Below are 21,801 nucleotides of genomic sequence, written 5' to 3'. Positions count from 1 at the left end.
GCAATCTCCACACCCAGTGTGAGGCTCAAACTCATGACCTGAGACCAAGAGTCACATGCTTTACCAAGTGAGCCAGCCAGACCCCCCAGGAAACTTCTTTTTAAAACAGACCACCTAGGTGCGCCTGGGTGGCTCAGTCAGTTAAGCGTCTGACTCTTGATTTTGGCTCCGGTCATGATCTCAGGGTTCATGGTATCGAGCCCCTCATGGGGCTCCACATTGGGTGCAGAGCCTACTTGAGATTCTCTCTCTCCCTCTATTCCTCCCCCCCCTCAAAAAAATAAATAAAACAGACCACCTGAAACCATTTCCTGAACTCTCCCTTACTTGAAGGGCAGACTAGAGAGGTCGAACCTGCAGGGCATAGTTGCTTTACTGTTGGACGTCTAAAACTTCTTAGGAAACTGGTATTAGGAGTAGTAGCAGTAGTACTCATGCCATATAAGGGATTGATTTCAGTGTGTTTCTCCAGTTATGGTCAGAAAACTAAATATTACTTTCCGTATTCAGTCTTTTAAATTTCCCTGAGAGATTACAAATTGAAAAAAATACAAGAAAGAGTAGACAGAGTTACCAGTTACTATGGACAAAGAAGCACTTTAAAACAGCAATGGTACCTCGGTCAGGGCACTCCCAGGCACGTTCTGTGCTTGTACCTCCAAGCATTCAGATAACCACAACTTCAAATCATTATCACCTACTTTTGAATTCCTTGCTACTCTGCTTCATGAGTTGATTTGTAGGAAAATGCTATTCTTAGTTTGCTATATCAGCAAAAAATTAATAGCTCTTAATAAATACATCTTTAATTTACATTCACATCTAGAAACAAGCATTCTGAATTTAATGCTCCTGGAATCTATAATTTAAATTATATATAATGCATTTGTGTTTTTTAAACCATGATTTTCCATTAGAGCATTTAATATATACCAATTTAATTGATATTTGAATTATGGAAAATGGTGCCCTAATTATCCTAGATGTAAACCATCTTTAGCATCATTGTCCTTATAATTTGAAATATATTTTTATGTTTGTTCTGTGTTGTTCGGTGTTCTGATTTTTAGTCCCTGAATTGCCAAATCCAGTGATGTTTAAATCAGTTTATCTTTGGGGCACCTGGGTGGCTCAGTCAGTTAAGTGTCCAACTCTTGATCTTGGCTCAGGTTATGGTCTCACGGTTTGTGGGATGGAGCCCCATGTCAGGCTCTGTGCTGACAGCTTGGAACCTGCTTGCAAGGACACTCTCTCCCTCTCTTTCTGTGCCGCTCCCCTACTCATGCTTACTCACTGTCTCAAAATAAATACATAAACTTTAAAAATAAAAAAATATAAAGATAAATAGTTTAGTCTTTGAATGGAGGGTCCCCAGCAATTCTGCCTTCATTTTGAGGGGGGTGGGTAGATGATAAGAGACTAGACTGGCAGCAGGTTGAACCGTATACCAAGAAGAAATGTGCAGGTCCAGTGGAAGGGTCTTTAGAGCATCCATTTCTACCTGCAGTCTTTTGGTATGACAATGTGGTACATGGGAAGTGAGTGTGGAAGTTGAAACACACTGTAGTTACATGAAAGGGGCAAAATAAGAAATAAATGTTAAAATGAGTAATAAAACTCCTGAGCTTTTCATAAAATTTGGAGGCAGAACATTCTTGAAGGAAGAGAGAAAAAACTGTGCAGATACCTGATTTATGTATCCTGGCTTCAACCTGGCTTTCTAGCACACTTGTCAAAAGCCTTCCTCATAATTATGACTTCTCAGCACAAAACCCACCCCTGATTCACACTTCTCCTCTCCTGCATGACCTTTCCAAGCACTTTTGGAGATGAAGACCATCATTCATATGCCTCTGACCTCTTCCTTTCCCCTGAACACTGAGCCACCCTGTCCCTCAGCCCCACAGTGCTGCATTCCATACAGTCCTTCCATATCTTTTTTCATGGAAATCTTACCGCTGCCCCCTGAAGGTGGCTGAGTAGTCTGCAGGGCCTGCATTGCGTGTGGCCTGCCCCATTTCATCTGCAGTGACAAAGGCATTTGTAGAGGATAGCAGTCGCTCAGCAGGCCAGGCAGAAGAACCTGCACCAAGTTTCTGGCTGTAGATCCCATGGAGTTTTCATCACTGCCACTTAGAAACACAGTGTTCCCTTTAAAACAACAGCAAAAACAGAAAAATCAGACCTTCGACTTTGCTGTTTCTTGCCTACAGCAAGATTCTTCGAATTTGATCATGTCTAAACCTGGCATGGCATTGTGGAAGGACTGTTTGCTGACTTTGGAGGTGGACAAGCCAGGGCTCAGACCTACCCCTTGTGGGAGCTGTGTGATCTTGAATGCCTTTCGAGGCCTCAGCTTCCTCACCTGTAAAATAACTACCTCATCGGGGTATTGGGACAGTAAATGGTAATGACTCTATTAAGTACTTAGGCCAGTGAGAAACATGATAAATTTTAATCTGTTATTACATAATTGTCTCCTGCATACTGACTTCAAACCTGCCCTCTCCACAGAACTTGATCTTGCTCAGAATGCTAATGGTCTTTTCTGACTGACCCTTACGGCCATTTCTCAGCCTTCTCCAACTACTCATGCCTTAATTCCCTCTATCCCCTTGACTTTCGTAATATTATTGATTCTTCCTTTTCTGGTGGCTTCTCTTTTGTCTAATTTACCAACTTCTTTTCCTCATTCTACCCTTACCCGGTCTTCTGTGGTTCAGTCTTCAGCCATTGCTTTCATTGACGAGGCTAAGTTGAATTAATAAATCAGAGAGGAGATAACATCTCATTTGCCTTATGTAGTACGTCCTTAGCCTTCTTCTTTACCTGTCTCCCTTCTACTTCCAAATATAAAAATGTCTTATTGGATTCTATTCACCTGCAAACAGGTGAAACACCACAATTAATACAGGAAGGCTTTAGTTATTTTGTTCCATGGGGACATAGCAAGTGATACCTATGCCTAAAATGTGTTTGTATGATGATGATGATATTAACCGTTTTATTTTCCAAACAGTATTTTGTAACTCTTATGCAATAGTCTACCTACATTGTCTGAACTTGTTCTTCAAGATAACACTATGAGTAGTGTCCTGAATTATCAAATACATTTTATAGATGATAGAAAATAAATTTCTGACTTTGCTGGTTGAGAGTTTACTCTCAACCTTTACTGTTTAAATCATACTAATTTTATTTGGCCCTTTATTCCATATAACTTCCTGGCATGTGTGTGCAAATGCTAGATTTTAGGCCAAAGAATAGACAACATTCTTATCCAATTTGGGGAAGACTAAGAAAAAGAGGTAAAATGTTAAAATGGCAAATTGAGTTATTTATTAGCACATAAAGAAAATTATAAATTTTGAGACTTGACTATAAAGAGTTTGGAGAAAGTATTTGTGCTATTTACATTTCTTATTAATAAGTGCTGGGGTGCCTGACTGGCTTAGTCAGTAGAGTGTACGACTTGATCTTGGGGCTGTGAATTCAAGCCCCACATTGGGCATAGAGCTTAGTTACTTAAAATAAATAAAAATAAGAGCTAACTACTGTATACACACACACACACACACACACACACAACACACACAGACTGGCAAGAATATGAAAAGTTATGTTGTCAAAGATTTATAGGGTAAAAAAGTTAAGCTTAGCGTAAATGGGGGATTTCATCTCTTTAGTTAGAGAAGTCTTCATGTTACCATAGATCACATCCATTCATTCATCATTCACTCTGATTGTCGTTTGTTCTTACCTAACAAAGTATGTCCTGTGTTTGTTTTGCAGATCTAAAGCGGGAAGCCAGTATCTGTCATATGCTGAAACATCCCCACATTGTAGAGTTATTGGAGACATATAGCTCAGATGGAATGCTTTACATGGTTTTTGAATTGTGAGTGTGCATTTTATTTTCTTAAGGGTTAACGTTTTAAGCAGTGTTGGTTTGGGATAATGCTAACACTTTTCCTCTTAAAATGTAACAATAGTTGTAAGCTCATCTGTGTAGAAAAAAAGTAACAAGAATAAAAGGATTATCTCATCTTAAAGTTCACAATGGCTAAGGAAGCAAAAGTTGGGCATATTTAGTTGCCCTCCTTTTTAGCATACTTCAGTCAGGAGGCTGTAAAGAGAAATAGAGTTCAGATGGACAGGAGGCCCCAAAATATAACATTGTGACCATAGGAGTCCTATTAAAGAGGAGTGGGATGGGAGTAGAGGTCTCCATGTAGCAAGCCTTTCAAAACAGACTCAACTTCCTATTTTGATATAATGACTATTTTGGCATATTAAGGAAATTCTGAAGATAACAGTGTTATCTTGATTTTAATAAGCCACTTGACATGTTTCTCATAGAATTTTTGCCAATAAGATGGAGAAATGTGAGCCAAGGATAGTATAACTGGGTAGTTTTGTAGCTGATTGGATAACTGTGTCCAAAGAGGTTGTATAAAGCTTTATGGGATGGCCTTCTACTCTTTTCAGAATTTTAATCCATGACTTTGATTAGGGTCTCTCACAAGGTGGTAATCAAGGCATTAGCCAGAGCTGGTGTCATTTTAAGACTCCACTGGGGATGGATTTGCTTCCAAGCCCACTCAAATGGTTGTTGGCAGCAGGCTATCCGACTGCTAGCCTTAGTTCCTTGTGAGCTGTTGGCCTTAGGCCTCCCTAGGTTCCTTGTCACTGGGCCTCTTCATCGAGCAACTCACAACATGGCAGCTGGCTTCATCCAGCGTCAGCAGGCAAGAAGGCTAGAATACAAATAGGATGGAAGTCAGTCTTGTAACCTCATCTCAGAAATCACACACCATCACTTCTACTATATTCTATCAGTTAGAAGTAAGTCACCAGATCCAGCCCACACCCAGGGGGAGAGGATTACACCAGGGTGTGAATATGAGCAGATGCTGGTGGTCTTTGGGAGCCATGTCAGAAGCTTCACCCCCATGGAGGGCTAGCTAATACATTGAATATCTAGATCAGAATTTTAAAACATTTTACAAGTTTGTAGCAAAGGAACTCAAACAAAGATGAAACTTAAGGCTAGTTAATACAGACTCCTTCATTCGATTATATAAGTGCAAGATCACTGTAAATTTAGTTGTAACTGCTTATGTGAAAAAGAAGTAAATGTTTTGAAAGTTGTTGGAACAGCTTAACAAAAGCCCTGAATGGAACCTTCAGCTACATTAATTAAAAGTATATAGTTATTTAGAACCACGCCACAGTCCCACTGTTTTGTATGCTACCCATTCTCCCTAGAGTGTTCGTGGTAAGCAGGACACTGGCATGCTTCCAGAAGGGGATAACCAGAGTGGGAAAGAGCCTAGAAATTTTGCCATAGAGTCACAGCCTTCAAAGTTTTTGTTGGCATACCTGCTAAAAGAATTTTGAAAACCATGTACCTCCTCACATACTTTTGAGTGGATACATAAAAACTTCGCTTGTGAGGCTATAATTTTTAGTGTTTTGTATATTCTTTTAAATATATTTTCTTCAAAACTGTAGATCTGTACCTTTATCTTGTTCAGTTTATGGAAAATGTCTTCTGTGTGACCTAAATGGCAAAGCTAGTCATCATTGTCAAGCCAGTCAGCCAAGTCAGACACGCTTTCTGGCAGAGAAAAATCTGCCTTCATTTTTCAAATAAAATTAAAGTGTTAATAGACATCCCTGTGACAGTCATCTTACTATTGATTTTTAATTCTAAAATAGATAAGGCTTTGCCATGCATATATTGTCCATATGAAATAAGGTGGCTCTCCTTTTTCTTTCTGAAGCCCTGTTTGCTCTCAAGGGTCTCTCCCTCAGGAGCTTCGCATTCCCTAGTTGGCTCTGAAGCTAGACAGGCTTTTCAGGATGGGTGAGCAGTTTGTCTTTTGAGATGGGCTCCTATGAGTGGACATGTGAAAGGAAAATCAGCAGAACATAGAATTGTTTTCAGACAAATCAAATTGTGGCTAATGAAGGAAGAGACATTGATTGCCCTAAAAATATCCTAATTCTTCAATCTCCTGGAAGGGCTAGAGTACTCCCAGAGATACCCAAGTCCCAGTTGAAGACCATGGAAAAGCTGTTGAAAAGACTGGGAAGCTTTAGTGACTCAAGAATCTAATTGATTTTCTTTTTCTGCTAAAAGAGTTCTCAGAGCAGAAGCCCATGGTAGAACATAGTGGATTTGTTCAGTTATTTAAAAGAGTGTCCTATGTAAGAGGATTATGCTTATTCATTGTAGGGTCAGGGTCTGTAACGGGAATCAACAAGCAGCAGGTAGATTTCAACTCTAAGCAAGGAAACCCCCTTTAGCGATTAGACTGACTCAGTGAATAAAGCAGGCTGTCTAACGGAGTATGCAGTTCCTCACTAGAAGTGCTTGAGCTAAAGCTGGTTGCATCCAAGGGAGCTAAAGATACAGGTTTAATTTGGGGCTAGAGAGGGCCTTTAACCGTCCCCTTCCAATTTTAAGAATATTCTAATTCTTTTTTAATTACTTTCTCTGGTTTAATTTCATTCTTTATTCAAGAAATCTATTTCCATCCATATTTTTATTTGCTGAAAAAACAAAAAAGCCAGTTTCATCATATACTTTCAAGTAATGAGCACAGAAAGCAAAATTTTAAATTTTACGTAAATTTCATCATGTTTACTATTTGTTTCAAGGGGGTCTAAGCGATAGTATGGCAGAGAGAAGAAAGTCTTTGGGGTTATAAAACTTGTGTTAGTGTTCCCAGCTCTGTCACTTCTACTGATCATGTGACTTTGGCCAAGTCTTAACTTCTCTGAGCCTCAGGATTTTTATCTTTAAAATCTCCATAAGATCATGAGAACTAGATGGGAAAATTATATGAATTCACCTCATAAAATGGTGAAGTGCTCCATAACTGGAAGCTATTGTTTCCAGGGGATTTAGCAGGTTAGTTTTAGTTTTTTATAGAGCGAATTTTTGGTATGATTTCAGTTGTGATTGAAATAATTCCTCGATGGCTGTATACAGAGATAAGACTTCATTAAAGTCGCATATTTACCAGTCAGCCTAATCTCAGTGTTAACCCAGATCACAAGAATGTGGCATCATAATTTAATTTTCTTCCTTCCTGTTTTGGAAAATTTCAAATAAAAAGAGAATAGTATAATGAACCTCAGTGTACCTGTCACTGAACTTCAGTTATCAACATTTTGCCATTCTTGCTCTATCTATCCTTTACTGTTGTTGTTTTCTTCCCCCCTGGTGATTTCTTTTTTTTTCTTTTTTTAATTTTTAAAATTGTATTTAAATCCAAGTTAACATGTAATAATGATTTCAGGAGTAGAATCACTTACATATAACACCCAGTGCTCATCACAACAAGTGTCCTCATTAATACTCATCATCCATTTAGCCCATCCCCCCCCACACCCCTCCAGCAACCTACAGTTTGTTCTCTGTATTTACGTCTCTTATGGTTTGTCTCCCTCTCTCTTTTTCCTGGTGATTTCTAAAGCAATATCATTTCACCTATACATACTCCTGTTTGTATTTATAAATAAGGACTTGAAATATAGGTATAGATAGATACCAGTCCATAATAGTATTATCATACCTAGCAAAATCAACAATAATTCCTTAGTATTACGTCATATTCAGTTGATAATCAGTTTTCCCTGATTGAACATGAATTTTTAAAAGCTATATTTTTAAATTTGGAATTGTTTTATTAGCTCTGGGATCTGGAAGTGGATTATGAATTCACAGTTAAAATAACTTAGTTATTTTTCAAAAGGGCCAGAAACAAAATAGAAATATAAAATTGTTCTTTTGTATCACTTTTTATAAATTCACCTGAACAGTTGTCCTTGTTCAGTTTTTTGCATTCTCTTTGATCTCCTGGGTTTAAAACAAATGAATAAATGAAAAACCAATTTACTATAAGATTTAAGGTCCTGTGGCTCAAAGAGCAAAGCAGTAAGTTTGCTTGTGCCTCCACCTACTGGCTAGGTAAGAGATTGTACAGCTGCAATGTAGAGGAAGCTACTCCAGAATTAGTTCCATGTTTCTGGCAGTAGATGTAATGACCCCTGGTTTTCAGGGGCTCATTGCTCAGGTTATGGGTTATCTGGATCCTTTCCACAGTTTTCTGACATGCCACCAATACAGAGTAGACAGAGGGAAAACAAATGAAATTAACGTCAGTTGTCTTTGCTGTTTGTTGGCTACTTGGAAACAGCTCTGATAATTTTGATGGAGGAAAAGCTAGACCAAACTATTTAGGTTATCAGTGAGCTTCTTAATATGGTATCCATATCTGCCTTTGCCACAGACTATGTATAACCAGCTCTCCCTTTTTTTCCCTTAAACCGAAGTCATGACATTATATAGCCCAATCAGGTTGCTTATTGTGTTAGAAAATCTTTCGAACTGGTTAATGCCCATTTAATTACATATGGTTTTAAGTTAAAGTATATTCAAATACAGAGACTCACAGAACCAGACTTTTAGAGCTGGAAAAGAGTAAAACAGTGGATTTCAAAACTTAGCACTGAAAAGTCCTGAGTAGAGCTTGTTAAACAAGCTTGTACCCCGGCACCATCCCGAGATATTGAGTTTCAACAACTGCGAGTCCCAAAGTAGGAGGTCAAGAGATGATTGACCTTTAAAGTAGGGGCATTACTATTTAGAGACCATGTTGTCATTTTTCCCAACGCACGCAGTAGTTTGTTAGAAATCTGCATGTGTTTGCACTATATCTATCCATTGATTTGGGATCCATTGCTTTGGGATTACACTTAAATTTGGATTTGTTTGCAGCAGTTTGCTGAAACATATTTAAAAGTGTAGGTTCAATTTTGTGTTGTATCACCCCCACCCAAATTAAATGTTTATTTCTAAGTAACACATCCGGACTTGACTTCAGTAGTGTCTGATACTTGAGTTAAGCTGTAAATCCTAAATTGGCTGGCCAAGGAATTTTAATTACCTTATTATAGAATGATTACATATACCACGGGGAGACTTTGGCAGTAATTAAATATGGATTTAAAATATATCTGACATGAAAACAATAGTTTGTATCTTTTAAAACAATATTAGCAGTTTGTATCTTTGAAGCTCACAAAGGAGATAGACTGATAGCTCTTTGTCTTTTTTTAATTTTTTTTCTTTTTGGTCTGGTGTTTATGCTTGGGGAAGGGAAATTTTGTGGGATTCATTTATGCTAATAGAGTAGCACTGATTTCTACTTACTAGCAAACTTGCCAGGGAAAGGAAAGTTATTTCATATCAAGCAAGAAAAGTCTGGACTGTAGTATTTACAATTCTATGAAGATTTGTACATATTTTTATGGCTCGCCTGATCTATTTTGATATTTTGTTTTCATGTGTAATGATAAAAATTGCTATTCATTCTTTTATCACATATTTATCAAATGCTTACTTAAGTGGTGGGTAATAGGAAATGGTTGGAAAATATCATTTGGTCCTAGTAAACATTAGAAACGTGGTACTTAAGGTAATTCAGTAAGATATATGAGAGGACATAGCTTGGGTGCCTGTGAAGACCTTTGATAAATACTAGGTGAAAGAAAAAAAAGTTCTATCATCATAAACTCTTTAAAAAAATTAAACATTTCTCTTGACTAGCTTCACCACTATATTAAATGTTCAGTTGTATTTTAGTTTTAAGAACTATGTGTCGGAGGTCCCCAAGACTACCTATCCCCGGGTTTAATGATTCACCAAGAGGACTCCTAGGACTCCACGTATAGTCGTATTCATAACTGTGATTTATTACAGCTCAAAGATTTAATAAAGCAAAACCACCAAAGAGAAAAGGTATATGAGTTGAAGTCCAGGGACAGCCAGGCACAAGCTTCCAAGGGTCTTCTGCCAGCAACCAGTTGTGATAACACATGTGAAATGTTGCCAGCCAGGGAAGCTCATTAGAGACTCAGCACCCAGGGTATTTACTGGGAGCTGGTCATGTAGGCACCCTCTGCTTGGCACGTACCATCTTCCAGCCTCCCAGAGAGAAAGCAGGTGTTCAGGATAAATCACATTGTTTGCACAAACAGTTTAGACACAGTGGGCCACTCTTTTCAGTTTAGGACGGGAGGAACCCGTCCAAGTTGCCAGATGCCAATCAAGAGCTAACTTGGTAGGCAGGCCTTTCAAGCCCTTCAGAAGCTTAGGCCTGCTATGTTAACTCTTTCCTGCACAAACTGAAAAAGAGATAAATACAAGAAGGGCTTTAAGTTGACAAACTCCTGGATCTGCAAACAAAATATAATTACCTATTAAGATAATTGCAGAGTTTGGATTTTTTTTGTTTTTAACTTCTAACCATAATTACTGTATCATTTTGACATCTGTTAACATAAAAATGGAGGTGTCCCAATTTTTGTATAAAGCCCTAGATTGAGATGTTACACTGTAGAATAGATTTTAACCTTTGAATGCTGCATTAGAAAACAAACTGCATTCTGATGTCTACTATCTTAGAAATGAATTTGAAGCTGTTACTCTGGCAAATATTTTTGTATACAAAAGCTGATCTTCAACTACTAAAAGTAATTTTGAAATAAGTTTACATACACAAAATTAAAAAATTCAGTTAGTTTTCCATTATTTAAAAGAAGTTTTTTCATTTAAAAATAAAAATTATATGGGGCACCTGAATGGCTCAGTTGGTTCAGCATTGGACTCTCGTGGTTTCAGCTCAGGTCATAGTCTCACAGTTGGTGAGTTTGAGCCCCACATTGGGCTCTGTGCTGACAGTGTGGAGTCTGCTTGGTGTTCTCTCTCACTCCCTCTCTCCCTCTCTCCCTCTCTCCCTCCCTCACTCCCTCTCTCCCTCTCTCCCTCTCTCCCTCTCTCCCTCTCTCCCTCTCTCCCTCTCTCCCTCCCTCACTCCCTGTCTCCCTCTCTCCCTCTCTCCCTCCCTCCCTCCCTCTCTCCCTCCCTCTCTCCCTCTCTCCCTCCCTCTCTCCCTCTCTCCCCCTCCCCCTCCCCCTCTCCCTCCTTTTCTCCCCTTCCTCTGCTTGTGGGTGCTCTTGCTCTCAAAATAAATAAATTTTTAAAAAAATTTTTAAATTATAGGGGTGCTTGGGTGGCTCAGTCAGTTGAACGTCCAACTTTGGCTCAGGTCATGATCTGTCAGTTTGTGAGTTCGAGCCCCACATCAGGCTCTCCACTGTCAGTGCAGAGCCTGCTTCGGATCCTCTGTACCCCTCTTTCTCTGCCCCTCCCCCACTTTCTCTCTCTCTCTCTCTCTCTCTCTCTCTCTGTAAAATAAATAAAACGTTAAATAAATAAATAAGTAAATATAAAAAATATGAGTAGTTTCTAGTGTAAATAATCTTTACAATACACACACCTTGTACAAATTTAGAAATTGTGGGAAATTATAATGACAGAAATCATACCACTTGCAAAAGTTAATCACAATGAACATTTCAGAACATTTTCTTCTGCTTATATTCATTATCACAATTACACTCATTTTACATGTGCAGTTTTGTTTCCCGATTCTTTTCACTTATTAATTTTAAGCATTTTGCTATACCAGTAAATATTTTTAGATACGATAGTCTAATGGCTGCATTAAGATATCTAAATTATATGCATGTGCCATATTTAATAATTTCCTTATAGTGGGACATTTACACTGCTTTCTGTTTCTCCCCTCTTAGAAGTAATGTTATGATTAGTAATATTCTTGTACAATTGTTCATACCCCTTGATTGCTTTATTTCCTCAAATTAAGTTTTTAGGAATATAATTAATAGGTTAAAGAGTGTGTGAATACATACAAACACGTACATCACATATAGAATTTTTTATATGATCTATTACATTTAGAAAAATGCATACCCAGAACTATCCAGCTTAAGGATATTATTGTAAAGTAAATACCCATGTACCTACAGCCTAGGTCAAGAAATGTAAAAACTGCCTGCACTTCAGCAGCCCCTGTATTCCTCTTACCACAATCCCCTTCTTCTCTCAGAAGTAACATTAATCTAGACTTCACCTCCATACTTTCATATCTATACCATCCATATGGCATCCCTGAGTAATATAATTCAGTGTTATCTGTCTTTTAAAATCTTTATTTAAATGAAATCATACAGCATATACTCTTTTTTGGTCTATGAGATTGATCTATATTGCTTTGGGCTCCTTCATTTTATCGCTATATAGTATTGCAGTGAACAAACATTCACAATTACTCATTTTAATGTCACTCTGTATTTGGGTTGTTTTCAGATTTGGCTATTTTGAACAATGCTATTGTAAACAATCTTGTACATATATCCCGGTATACATAAGTACACATTTACATAGGGCATAAACCTAGGAGTGGAATTGATAAAGTCTTGGAGTATATACAACTTCATTTTTCCAAGATAATGCCAAGCTATTTTCTGAAGTAGATGTATAAACAGTGATCTTTGCCTCTCCAAGGTGATCCAAGTGCTGGTTTTCCAGGTACTGCCCCTGTCTTAAAAACCCGTTGTTAGTCCTCATTAACAGCACCCTCCTTTTGTTCTCATGATTACTTACTGCTTATGCTGCACACCCTCGCTAATATTTGGTATTGTCAGAATTTGTTATTTTTGCCAGTTGGTTTGTAGTAGAATCTCGTTGTGGTTTCTCCTGATTACTCTTCTCTAATTGCTGCTTAGCAGTGTCTCTCATCATTCTTGTAATGGTACCTTTGGATTAACAGAGGTTTGTAATTTTAATATAGTTTAACAATTTTTTTCTTTCATGGTTAGTGTTTTTGTATCTTGTTTGAGAAATATTTACTATTCTGAGATTATGAAGATATCCTCCTGTGTTTTATCATACATCTGAAATTCATTTGGAGTACGTTATGAGGTAGTAGTCCAATTACATTTCTTTTTTTTTTAAGTTTATGGATTTTGAGAGAGAGAGAGAGCACACATTGGGGGGCAGGGAGGAGCAGAGAGAGAGGGAGGGAGGGAGGGAGAGAGAGAATCCCCAAAATCAGCACTGTTAGCACAGAGCCCGACATGGGGCTTGAACTCACGACCAGTGAGATCGTGGCTTGAGCTGAAGTCAAGAGCCAGACGCTTAACTGTTTGAGCCACCCAGGCGCCCCCAATTTCATTTCTTCCCATGTAGCTATTCAGCAGTCTCAGCCCAATTACTGAAAAGACTGCTCTGCAGTAGCACTTTTGCCATAAATCAAACACATATACATGTGTGCTTGTTTCCGGCTCTATTCTGGTCCATTAGTGTATTTATTTGCCTGGCATTGTGCCAAGAGCATGTTGTCTTATTAACTGTAGCTTTGGAGGAAGTCCTGGTAACTGGTAGATCAGGGCCTTTTACCTTGTTGTTCTTCAGCCAGTTCTTGAGAGATGTACTTCTCTGCATTTTCCATACACATTTTAGAATCAGGATATCACACACACCTCATTGGGATTTTGCCTTGAATTATTGTATCAAATCTTTATAGCAACTTGAGAATAATTGACATGGCTACAGTATTGAGTCTTCCAATTCATGAACATGGTGTCTGTCTTCCCATTTTTTAGATCTTTGATTTCTTTCAGTAACGTTTTATGCTTTACTCTGGAGAGGTTGTATACCTTTTTCATTAGATTTATTCTTAAGTATTTGTTTTCAAAGGTAGATCTGTTTCTCATCTCTTTTCTCTTTCCCTCCTTCCTTGTAGTGACTTTGTATTCCTTTCTATTCATCAAGCTGTATCAGTTCTAGTAATTTACCTGTAGAATCATTTGGATTTTCTGCATACCTAATCATATCATCTGTGTATGAGGAGAATTTTGTTTATTCCTCTTCCATTCTTTTACATGTTTCTTTGTCTAGCCTTTACTGCAGTGGATTAAACGTTCAGAACGGTGATAGCAGTTACCTTTCTTATTAGTTCTGATCTTAGAGTTTGCTAAGCATGAATAGTTGGTAAATTTTATCAAATGCTTCTTTTACCCTGTATATGTTGAAATGATCATATGACTCCTTCTTTAATCTGTTAATGGAGTGAATTTCATTAATTCTTTGGTTAACCAAACTTTGTCGTGACATATAATCCCTAGATTCCTTTTTATATATTGCTAGATTTCGTTTTGTGTGTGTGTGTATGTATGTGTGTGTGTGTGTGTGTGTGTGTGTGTGTGTATTTTCAGACTTTTTACATCTATATTTATAGGAAGATTCTACTATAATTTTCTTATACTGTCGGTATCAGGCTTTCATATCCAGGTTATGCTAGCCTCATGAAATGAGTTGGGGAGTGTTCTCTGGTTTGGTTTTGTTCTCTTTATGATGGGTAGAACTCACCTATAGACCCGTTCAGGCCAGACTTTCTTGTGAGAAGGGTTTTCATTTCTGATTGAATTCCTTAAATATTTATAGGAATATTTGGTTTTCTATTTATTACTCTCACTTTGGGTGAATTGCATTTTGCTGGGGATGAGTGTATTTTATTGAAACTTCACACCGTTTTGGCACAAATTAGTTCATAATATCTCTGAAGGATCTTTTTCATTTTTGAAACTGGTAATTTGTGACTTTTCTTTTTCTTTCTCAGCCTTGCTAGATATTTTCCAGTTTTATCAGTCTTTTAAGTGATGACTTTGAGCTTTGTAAATCCTTTTCAGTGCATATTTATGTTCTATTTTAGTAAGTTTTGCTTGTTGTTATTTTCATCCTTCTACTTTGTGTTTAATTTTCTAGGGTTCTTTTTCCTCCCTTTTAAGTTTCAACTTTTTTGTACCCTTGGGTTTTAGATGTGTCTCTTGTTTAAAGGCATATAATTAAGGTTTTTATTCTAGACTCTCAATTTTTGTCTTTTAATTGGAACATTTAGTACATTTACATTTAATTACATTTGGGGATAGTTGATTTTACATGTCTGGTCTTCTCATGTGCTTTCCATCATACCACCTATTACGTATTTCTCTTCCTTGCCTTCCCTGACTTATTTGGGTCAACTGAATATGTTTTGTCATTCCATTTTTTCCTCTATTAATTTGGAAGTTTACTTACTCTTTTCTGTTACCTTAGTGTGTACCTCAGAAATTACAGCACATTTTCCTAATTCATCATGTTCTAATATTGATGCCATTATTCTCTTCCCAAATAAATAGGACGAAGTCCCTCTTTTGACTTACAGGCTGTTGCTTTTACATATTTATATGTGTGTGTATAAATACATAAGTTACACGTATTTACATCACTCCAACTTATTTTATTATTAGATTAGATTTACCCCCACACTTGTCCTTTCTCTGTTCATCATTCTTTCAAATCTCTGAGGTTTCATCAGGATTCATTTTCCCTGTGTCAGTCTGCTGGGTGCAAACTCTCCGTTTTTATTGGTTTCAGGATTTCCTTGTATTCCCTTTGGTGCTGAAGGATACTCACTGAGTAGAGAATTCTAGGTTGGCATTTTCTTTGCAGTAGATACTCTACTGTCTTCTGGCTTCAGTTGATGTTGAGAATTCAGGTAGCAGACTGTCACTAATCTAAGGATAATCTCTCTTTCGCTGGTTATTAAAAAATGTTTCCTCCATCTTTTGTTTTCACTGTGGGTGTGTGTCAGGGTGGGGGAAGTGTTTTAATCCTGCCTGAGATTCTTTAAGTCTCTTCAGTCTGTGTACTGGTATTATTTGTGGTTATGGAAAATTCTCAGCCGTTATCTCTTTAAATATTGCCTCTGCCCTTGTCTTCCTCTCAGCACCTTGTGACCCAATTTAGTATAGATATAGGTGTGCCTTATGCTATTCTCTATATCCTCCACCTTCTTGTCTGTATTTTGCATGTTTTTCTTTTGAAAATCTACATCACTTTTCATTATTTTCATTTTCTTGCAAAAAAAAATTCAAGCTCAGCTTTTATGTTCTGGAACATAATACACTTCCTTATATGATCATCTGTGCTGGATTATCTCAATATATGAAGTCCCTGTGGGTTTGTCTTTATTGTCTATCACTTTCTGCTGGTTCTTGATCAAGGTCTCTTACCCTTCATATACTAGATTCATTCCCAAAAATTACTGGCCTAGAATGGCACTTTATTCTTCCAGAGAGGACTTCATTTGCTTCTACTAGGCACCTTTAGGCACTTGCAGTTTGGAACTATCTTAATAAGGTTAAGACTTAGATTTATTTATTCATTTTAGAGAGAACACACGAGTAAAGAGAGGGATGGGGGAGAGAGACAGAATCCTAAGCAGGCTCCATGCTCAGCACAGAGCCCAATGCAGAGCTCGATCCCACGACCCTGGGATCATGACCTGAGCCAAAATCAAGAGTCAGATGCTCAACCGACTGAGCCACCCAGGTGCCCCTAAGTCTTAGATTTTTAAGACCACTCAGAGGTCAAGCCAGATTGCAAGTTTGTGAGGGGACTGATTACTGCTGGTAACCATAGCTCTTTAGGGATTTAGCTCAAGGTTGAAGAGTAATTTCTGAGAGTCCTCTGAGTTCTGACCTGTTCTCCCTTAGAGATCTTCTGTGAAAGCAGATGTCCATGGGGCAAGAAGGACTCTGATTCTTGATTTCTCTCTGAGTTCCCATTCTCTCCCAAATTTTAGTCAACATTCCTGACAATTTGGTTAGTACCTGATGCTTCCAACTAGTTTTTTATCCCATTTTTTTGTTGTTTTCAACAGGAGACCTCACCTAGCAGGTGTCAGCAATACAGCTAAAACTCCTTTTACATAATGTCCTGTCACTCTCCATAAAGATTGTACCAGTTTCCATTCAAACCAGTAGTAGATGACAGCATCTACTTTTGATGTCTGCATTTTGATAAATCACAATTATTCTTTGGTTTAATTTGCATTTGTTTTGTTACTAGTATGGTCAGATATTTTTTTTTAATTTTTATTTAATTTATTTTTTTAATTTACATCTAAATTAGTTAGAATATAGTGCAACAATGATTTCAGGAGTAGATTCCTTAGTGCCCCTTACCCATTTAGCCCATCCCCCCTCCCACAACCCCTCCAGTAACCCTGTTTGTTCTCCATATTTAAGGGTCTCTTATGTTTTTGTCCTCCTCCCTGTTTTTATATTATTTTTGCTTCCCTTCCCTTATGTTCATCTGTTTTGTATCTTAAAGTCCTCATATGAATGAATGAATGAAGTCATATGATATTTGTCTTTCTCTGACTAATTTCGCTTAGCATAATATCCTCTAGTTCTTTTTTAAAAATTTTTTTTAATGTTTATTTATTATTTTTGAGAGAGAGAGAGAGAGACAGAGCACGAGCAGGGAAGGGGCAGAGAGAGAGGGAGACACAGAACCCGAAGCAGGCTCCAGGCTCCGAGCTGTCCGCACAGAACCTGACATGGGGCTGGAACTCACGGACTGTGAGATCATGACCTGAGCCAAAGTTGGGACGCTTAACCAACTGAGCCACCCAGGCGCCCCAATATCCTCTAGTTCTATCCCCGTAGTTGCGAATGGCAAGATTTCATTCTTTTTGATTGCCGAGTAATACTCCATTGTATATTTATACTACATCTTCTTTATCCATTCATCCGTCGATGGACATTTGGGCTCTTTCCATACTTTGGCTATTGTTGATAGTGCCACTATAAACATTAGGGTACACGTGTCCCTTCGAAATAGCATCCCCGTATCCCTTGGGTAAATACCTAGTAGTGCAGTTGCTGGGTCATATGGTAGTTCTATTTTTAATTTTTTGAGGACCTTCCATACTGTTTTCCAGAGTGGCTGTACCAGTTTGCATTCCCACCAGCAGGGCAAAAGAGATGCTCTTTTTCTGCATCCTCTCTAGCATCTGTTGTTGCCTGAGTTGTTAATGTTAGCCATTCTGATAGGTGTAAGGTGGTATCTCATTGTGGTTTTGATTTGTATTTCCCTGATGGTGAGTGATGTTGAACATTTTTTCATATGTTGGTTGGCCATCTGGATGTCTTCCTTGGAGAAGTGTCTATTCATGTCTTGCCTATTCCTTCACTGGATTATTTGGTTTTTGGGTGTTGAGTTTGATAAGTTCTTTATGGATTTTGGATACTAACCCTTTATCTGATTTGTCATTTGCAAATATCTTCTCCTATTCTGTTGGTTGACTTTTAGTTTTGCTGATTGTTTCCTTTGCTGTGCAGAAGCTTTTTATTTTGATGAGGTCCCAGTAGTTCAGTTTTGCTTTTGTTTTCCTTGCCTTCAGAGACATATTGAGTAAGAAGTTGCTGCAGCCAAGATCAAAGAGGGTTGTGCCTGCTTTCTCCTCAAGGATTTTGATGGCTTCCTGCCTTACATTTAGGTCTTTCATCCATTTTGAGTTTATTTTTGTGTATGGTGTAAGAAAGTGGTCCAGGTTCATTCTTCTGCATGCCGCTGTCCAGCTTTCCCAGCACCACTTGCTGAAGAGACTGTCTTTATTTCATTGGATAGTCAGATGTTTTTAAAAAATTTTTTTTGACATTTTATTCATTGTTGAGAGACAGAACATGAGAGGGGGAGGGGCAGAGAGAGAAGGAGACAAAGAATCTGAAGCAGGCTCCAGGCTCCCAGCTGTCCTCACAGAGCCCAACTCCAGGCTCAAACTCACAAACCATGAGATCATGACCTGAGTTGAAGTTGGATGCTTAACCGACTGAGCCACCCAGGCACCCCAAATATTTTTTGAAGTATACTTACCTATTTCTTTTTCATCCATTCATTTTTTTTAGGGGTTTTGGAGGTTTTTTTTGGTCACTTTGTAAGAAGTCTTGTGTTTACTACAGATATTTACCCTTTACATATATTTGCAAATATTTTTCCCCTAATTTGCCTTTTTTGTGTGTTGGTTTTTTTAAATATTCAGAAGTGTACATTCTGTCAGAAAAAGAAGTTATAAAGAAGCAAGAGTGAAGACAGATACATGTGCACAGATTAGTACACACACCCGCATTTCCTAGCTTTGTCCACTGGGAGGGTCTAGAAGCAGTGACACCCCAGTGGTAATGAACACATCCACACCCAGATCTTCACTTCTACCCTTGATCTTAGTCAAAAGGCCAAGAAGCAATAGATCTTCACTTCTAAATGCCATTCTTGGATAGAAGGAGCCAGGGCTCCTTGGAGAAATGATCACTTCTACAACTGGGGCACAGAAAATGCAAGATGAGCCTGGAGCATTTTACAGTGTCTGAAAGTAAGGAAGTGCTCAAAACACAAAAAATAGGGGCATGTCAAAGGGTCACAGGAGCCAACCTGAAAGAGCTCCCAGTGGCCAAACCTGGCACAGTTTGGGCAACAAAATAACATGGTACTGGATTATAACCCAAAGTGTAAAATAAATATATGTGAGTTCATACTGATATAAATAAATTATTGTATAAATTAAAAATGGGAAAGAAGAAACAGATCTTTCTTCCGGAATTCCAAACAGTATATGTATATACTCTGCCCCCCGCCCACCGACTTCCAGGAGATAGAGATAATCCCCTTCCTTCCTTCAGTGTGGGCTGGACTTGGTGACTCACTTTCAAAGAACAGAGGATAGAAAGGAGAAACACAATAGCTTGACAGTGAAGAGAGCTGGCTCACCCCCTTCCCCTTAACCAAGAAGTCAAGTTAATGCCACCAGTGTCATGTAGAGGTAATGTAATGAGAAGGGCACTTCACCTCTTTGATATCCTCCCCCAAACCCTCAGCCCCCATCTAAAAAAAACAACAACCACCTTCACACAGATCAAAATTGAGGGACATTCTATAAAACACCTTTTTTTAAATGGTCAAGGTCATGAAAGACCAGGAAAGACTGAAAAATTGTCACAGACCAGAGAAGACTAAGGAGATTTAATGACAAAATGCATTGTGGTGTCCTGCATGGGATCCTGGAACAAAGTACAGTAGTCAACAAACTGAAGTCCAAATAGTCTGGTGTTGAATCAATAGCAACATGCTAGTGTTAACGCTCTTAGTTTTGGCAAACGTACTATAGTTACCGAAGATGTTAACATTAGGGGGAAGTTGGGTGAGAGGTATACGGGAATTCTCTGTGCTGTCTTTGCAATTTTTATGTAAATCTAAATTTATTCTAAACTAAAAAGTTTTCGGGGCACCTGGGTGGCTCCGTCGGTTAAGCATCTGACTTCGGCTCAGGTCATGATCTCACAGTTCGTGAGTTCAAGCTTCACGTTGGGCTCCGTGCTGACAGCTCAGAGCCTGGAGCCTGCTTCGGATTCTGTGTCTCCCTCTCTCTCTGCCCCTCCCCTGCTCATACTCTGTCTCTCTCTCTCTCAAAAAATGAATAAACAGTAAAAAATAAAATAACAAAAAAATATATTTAAACTAAAAAATTGTCTTCAATCAAAACTAAACAAAATGAAACTGTGAGTTTACACCATTATTTCCAGTTTAAGGTAACAATTACAGATTTTTCTTTATGAGCCATTTACTAGATAATGACTAATTGTTGGTTTTTAACATAATTTTGTTGTTGCAGTTATTTTACAAACATTCCTTATCTTGTGGAGATCAGTACTGAAATATTTATGCATAAGGTGATATTAATGTCTGGGATTTGCCTTGAAATCAGGTGAGGGGTGAGCAGTGGGTACTGGGTTTGAAGTATAGGTTAAATAAGATTAGCTGGTAAGTTGACAATTGCTGGAACAGGGCATTGGGTATATGAGGCTTCATTACTCTCTACTTTCTACTTTTAAAGTTTTCCATAATGTACAGTTTTTTTAAAGAGAAATTAGGGTTTTTACTTAACTTTTTAAATTTTCTATTTGTACATCTTCTCTCTGAAAATCTGGGTTCCTTACCACATTAACATACTTACTTCATCCCATTCACTTCCTACCTTAGAGGAAATTATTTCTCAAAATTAAAACTAAGTCATTTTAGTTTTATTTATCTCTGAAAATAAAAAAAATATGTGTATATTCTATCTTTTTGTACTGCTTCCCCTTCTTATACTCTTATATATACTCTTGAAAACATTGATTATTTTTAACAATATCAAAACACCAGGGATTTCTCCATAGCAGTATGTAGGCATTTTCTTCATTCCTGTTTATAACTGCTAATTCTCCATTATGGATATAAAATAGTTTATTAAGCCAGTCCCCTACTAATGGACCTTTAGATCATTTCCAGGCTTTTTTCTGTTACATTAGTGACCTTGTGCATATGTCATTTCATGCTATTGCTAATGTCAAATTCCTTCTATAGGTGTTGAATATAGGGAATGTACCACTTTGCATTCCCACCAGCACTGTATGAGAGTTAGACTGTAATTTTATAAATTTTTTTTTTATAAACTTTTTTTTTTTTTTGAGAGATAGAGCATGAGCAGGGGAGGGGTAGAGAGAGAGGAAGACACAGCATCCAAAGCAGGCTCCAGGCTCTGAGCTGTTAGCACAGAGCCCAATGTGGGGCTCGAACCCATGAACATGAGATCATGACCTGAGTCGAAGTCAGATGCTCAACTGACTGAGCCACCCAGGTGTCCAGTTAGACTGTAATTTTAAATTGTGATGTAAAGAACTGAACGAATATCTCCAGTATTTACTAATTACTAGGACATTTCATTCTAAAACTGTGATTATATGTGTATATCTGGACAGGGAGAATTGTAGATAAATTCTGATTTATTTGTGTGGCCTTCATCCGTATCTGTGGACTTAACCAGAATGCTGTTTACTATACTGGTTTCTGGATCATTGTGAGGTGACTAGACCCAAGAGAGTTTGTAATAATCAGACCTAGAGACCAGCGCCCTTTTACTGGTTGTTGACTTGAGTCAGTAGACAGTGTCTTTGAATATTAGTATTTGGTTTTTTTGCCAGACTCTGGAAAGT

At 38.0% G+C, this 21,801-nt stretch overlaps 1 protein-coding gene across 13 annotated transcripts in view; it reads left to right on the top strand.

The window, feature by feature from the left end:
* CASK (calcium/calmodulin dependent serine protein kinase) overlaps positions 1–21,801 on the top strand; it is a 354,148-nt gene that overhangs the window by 122,373 nt on the left and 209,974 nt on the right. For all 13 annotated transcript variants that reach the window (XM_053202250.1, XM_027053936.2, XM_027053933.2 and 10 more), the window contains exon 3: positions 3,793–3,898. In XM_053202250.1, coding sequence (XP_053058225.1) covers positions 3,793–3,898 — 106 coding nt within the window. The remainder of the gene's footprint in view (positions 1–3,792; positions 3,899–21,801) is intronic.

This window comes from Acinonyx jubatus, chromosome X (assembly GCF_027475565.1).
Source record: "Acinonyx jubatus isolate Ajub_Pintada_27869175 chromosome X, VMU_Ajub_asm_v1.0, whole genome shotgun sequence".
NCBI lineage: Eukaryota > Metazoa > Chordata > Mammalia > Carnivora > Felidae > Acinonyx > Acinonyx jubatus.
This window is presented reverse-complemented; position numbering and strand designations above follow the sequence as displayed.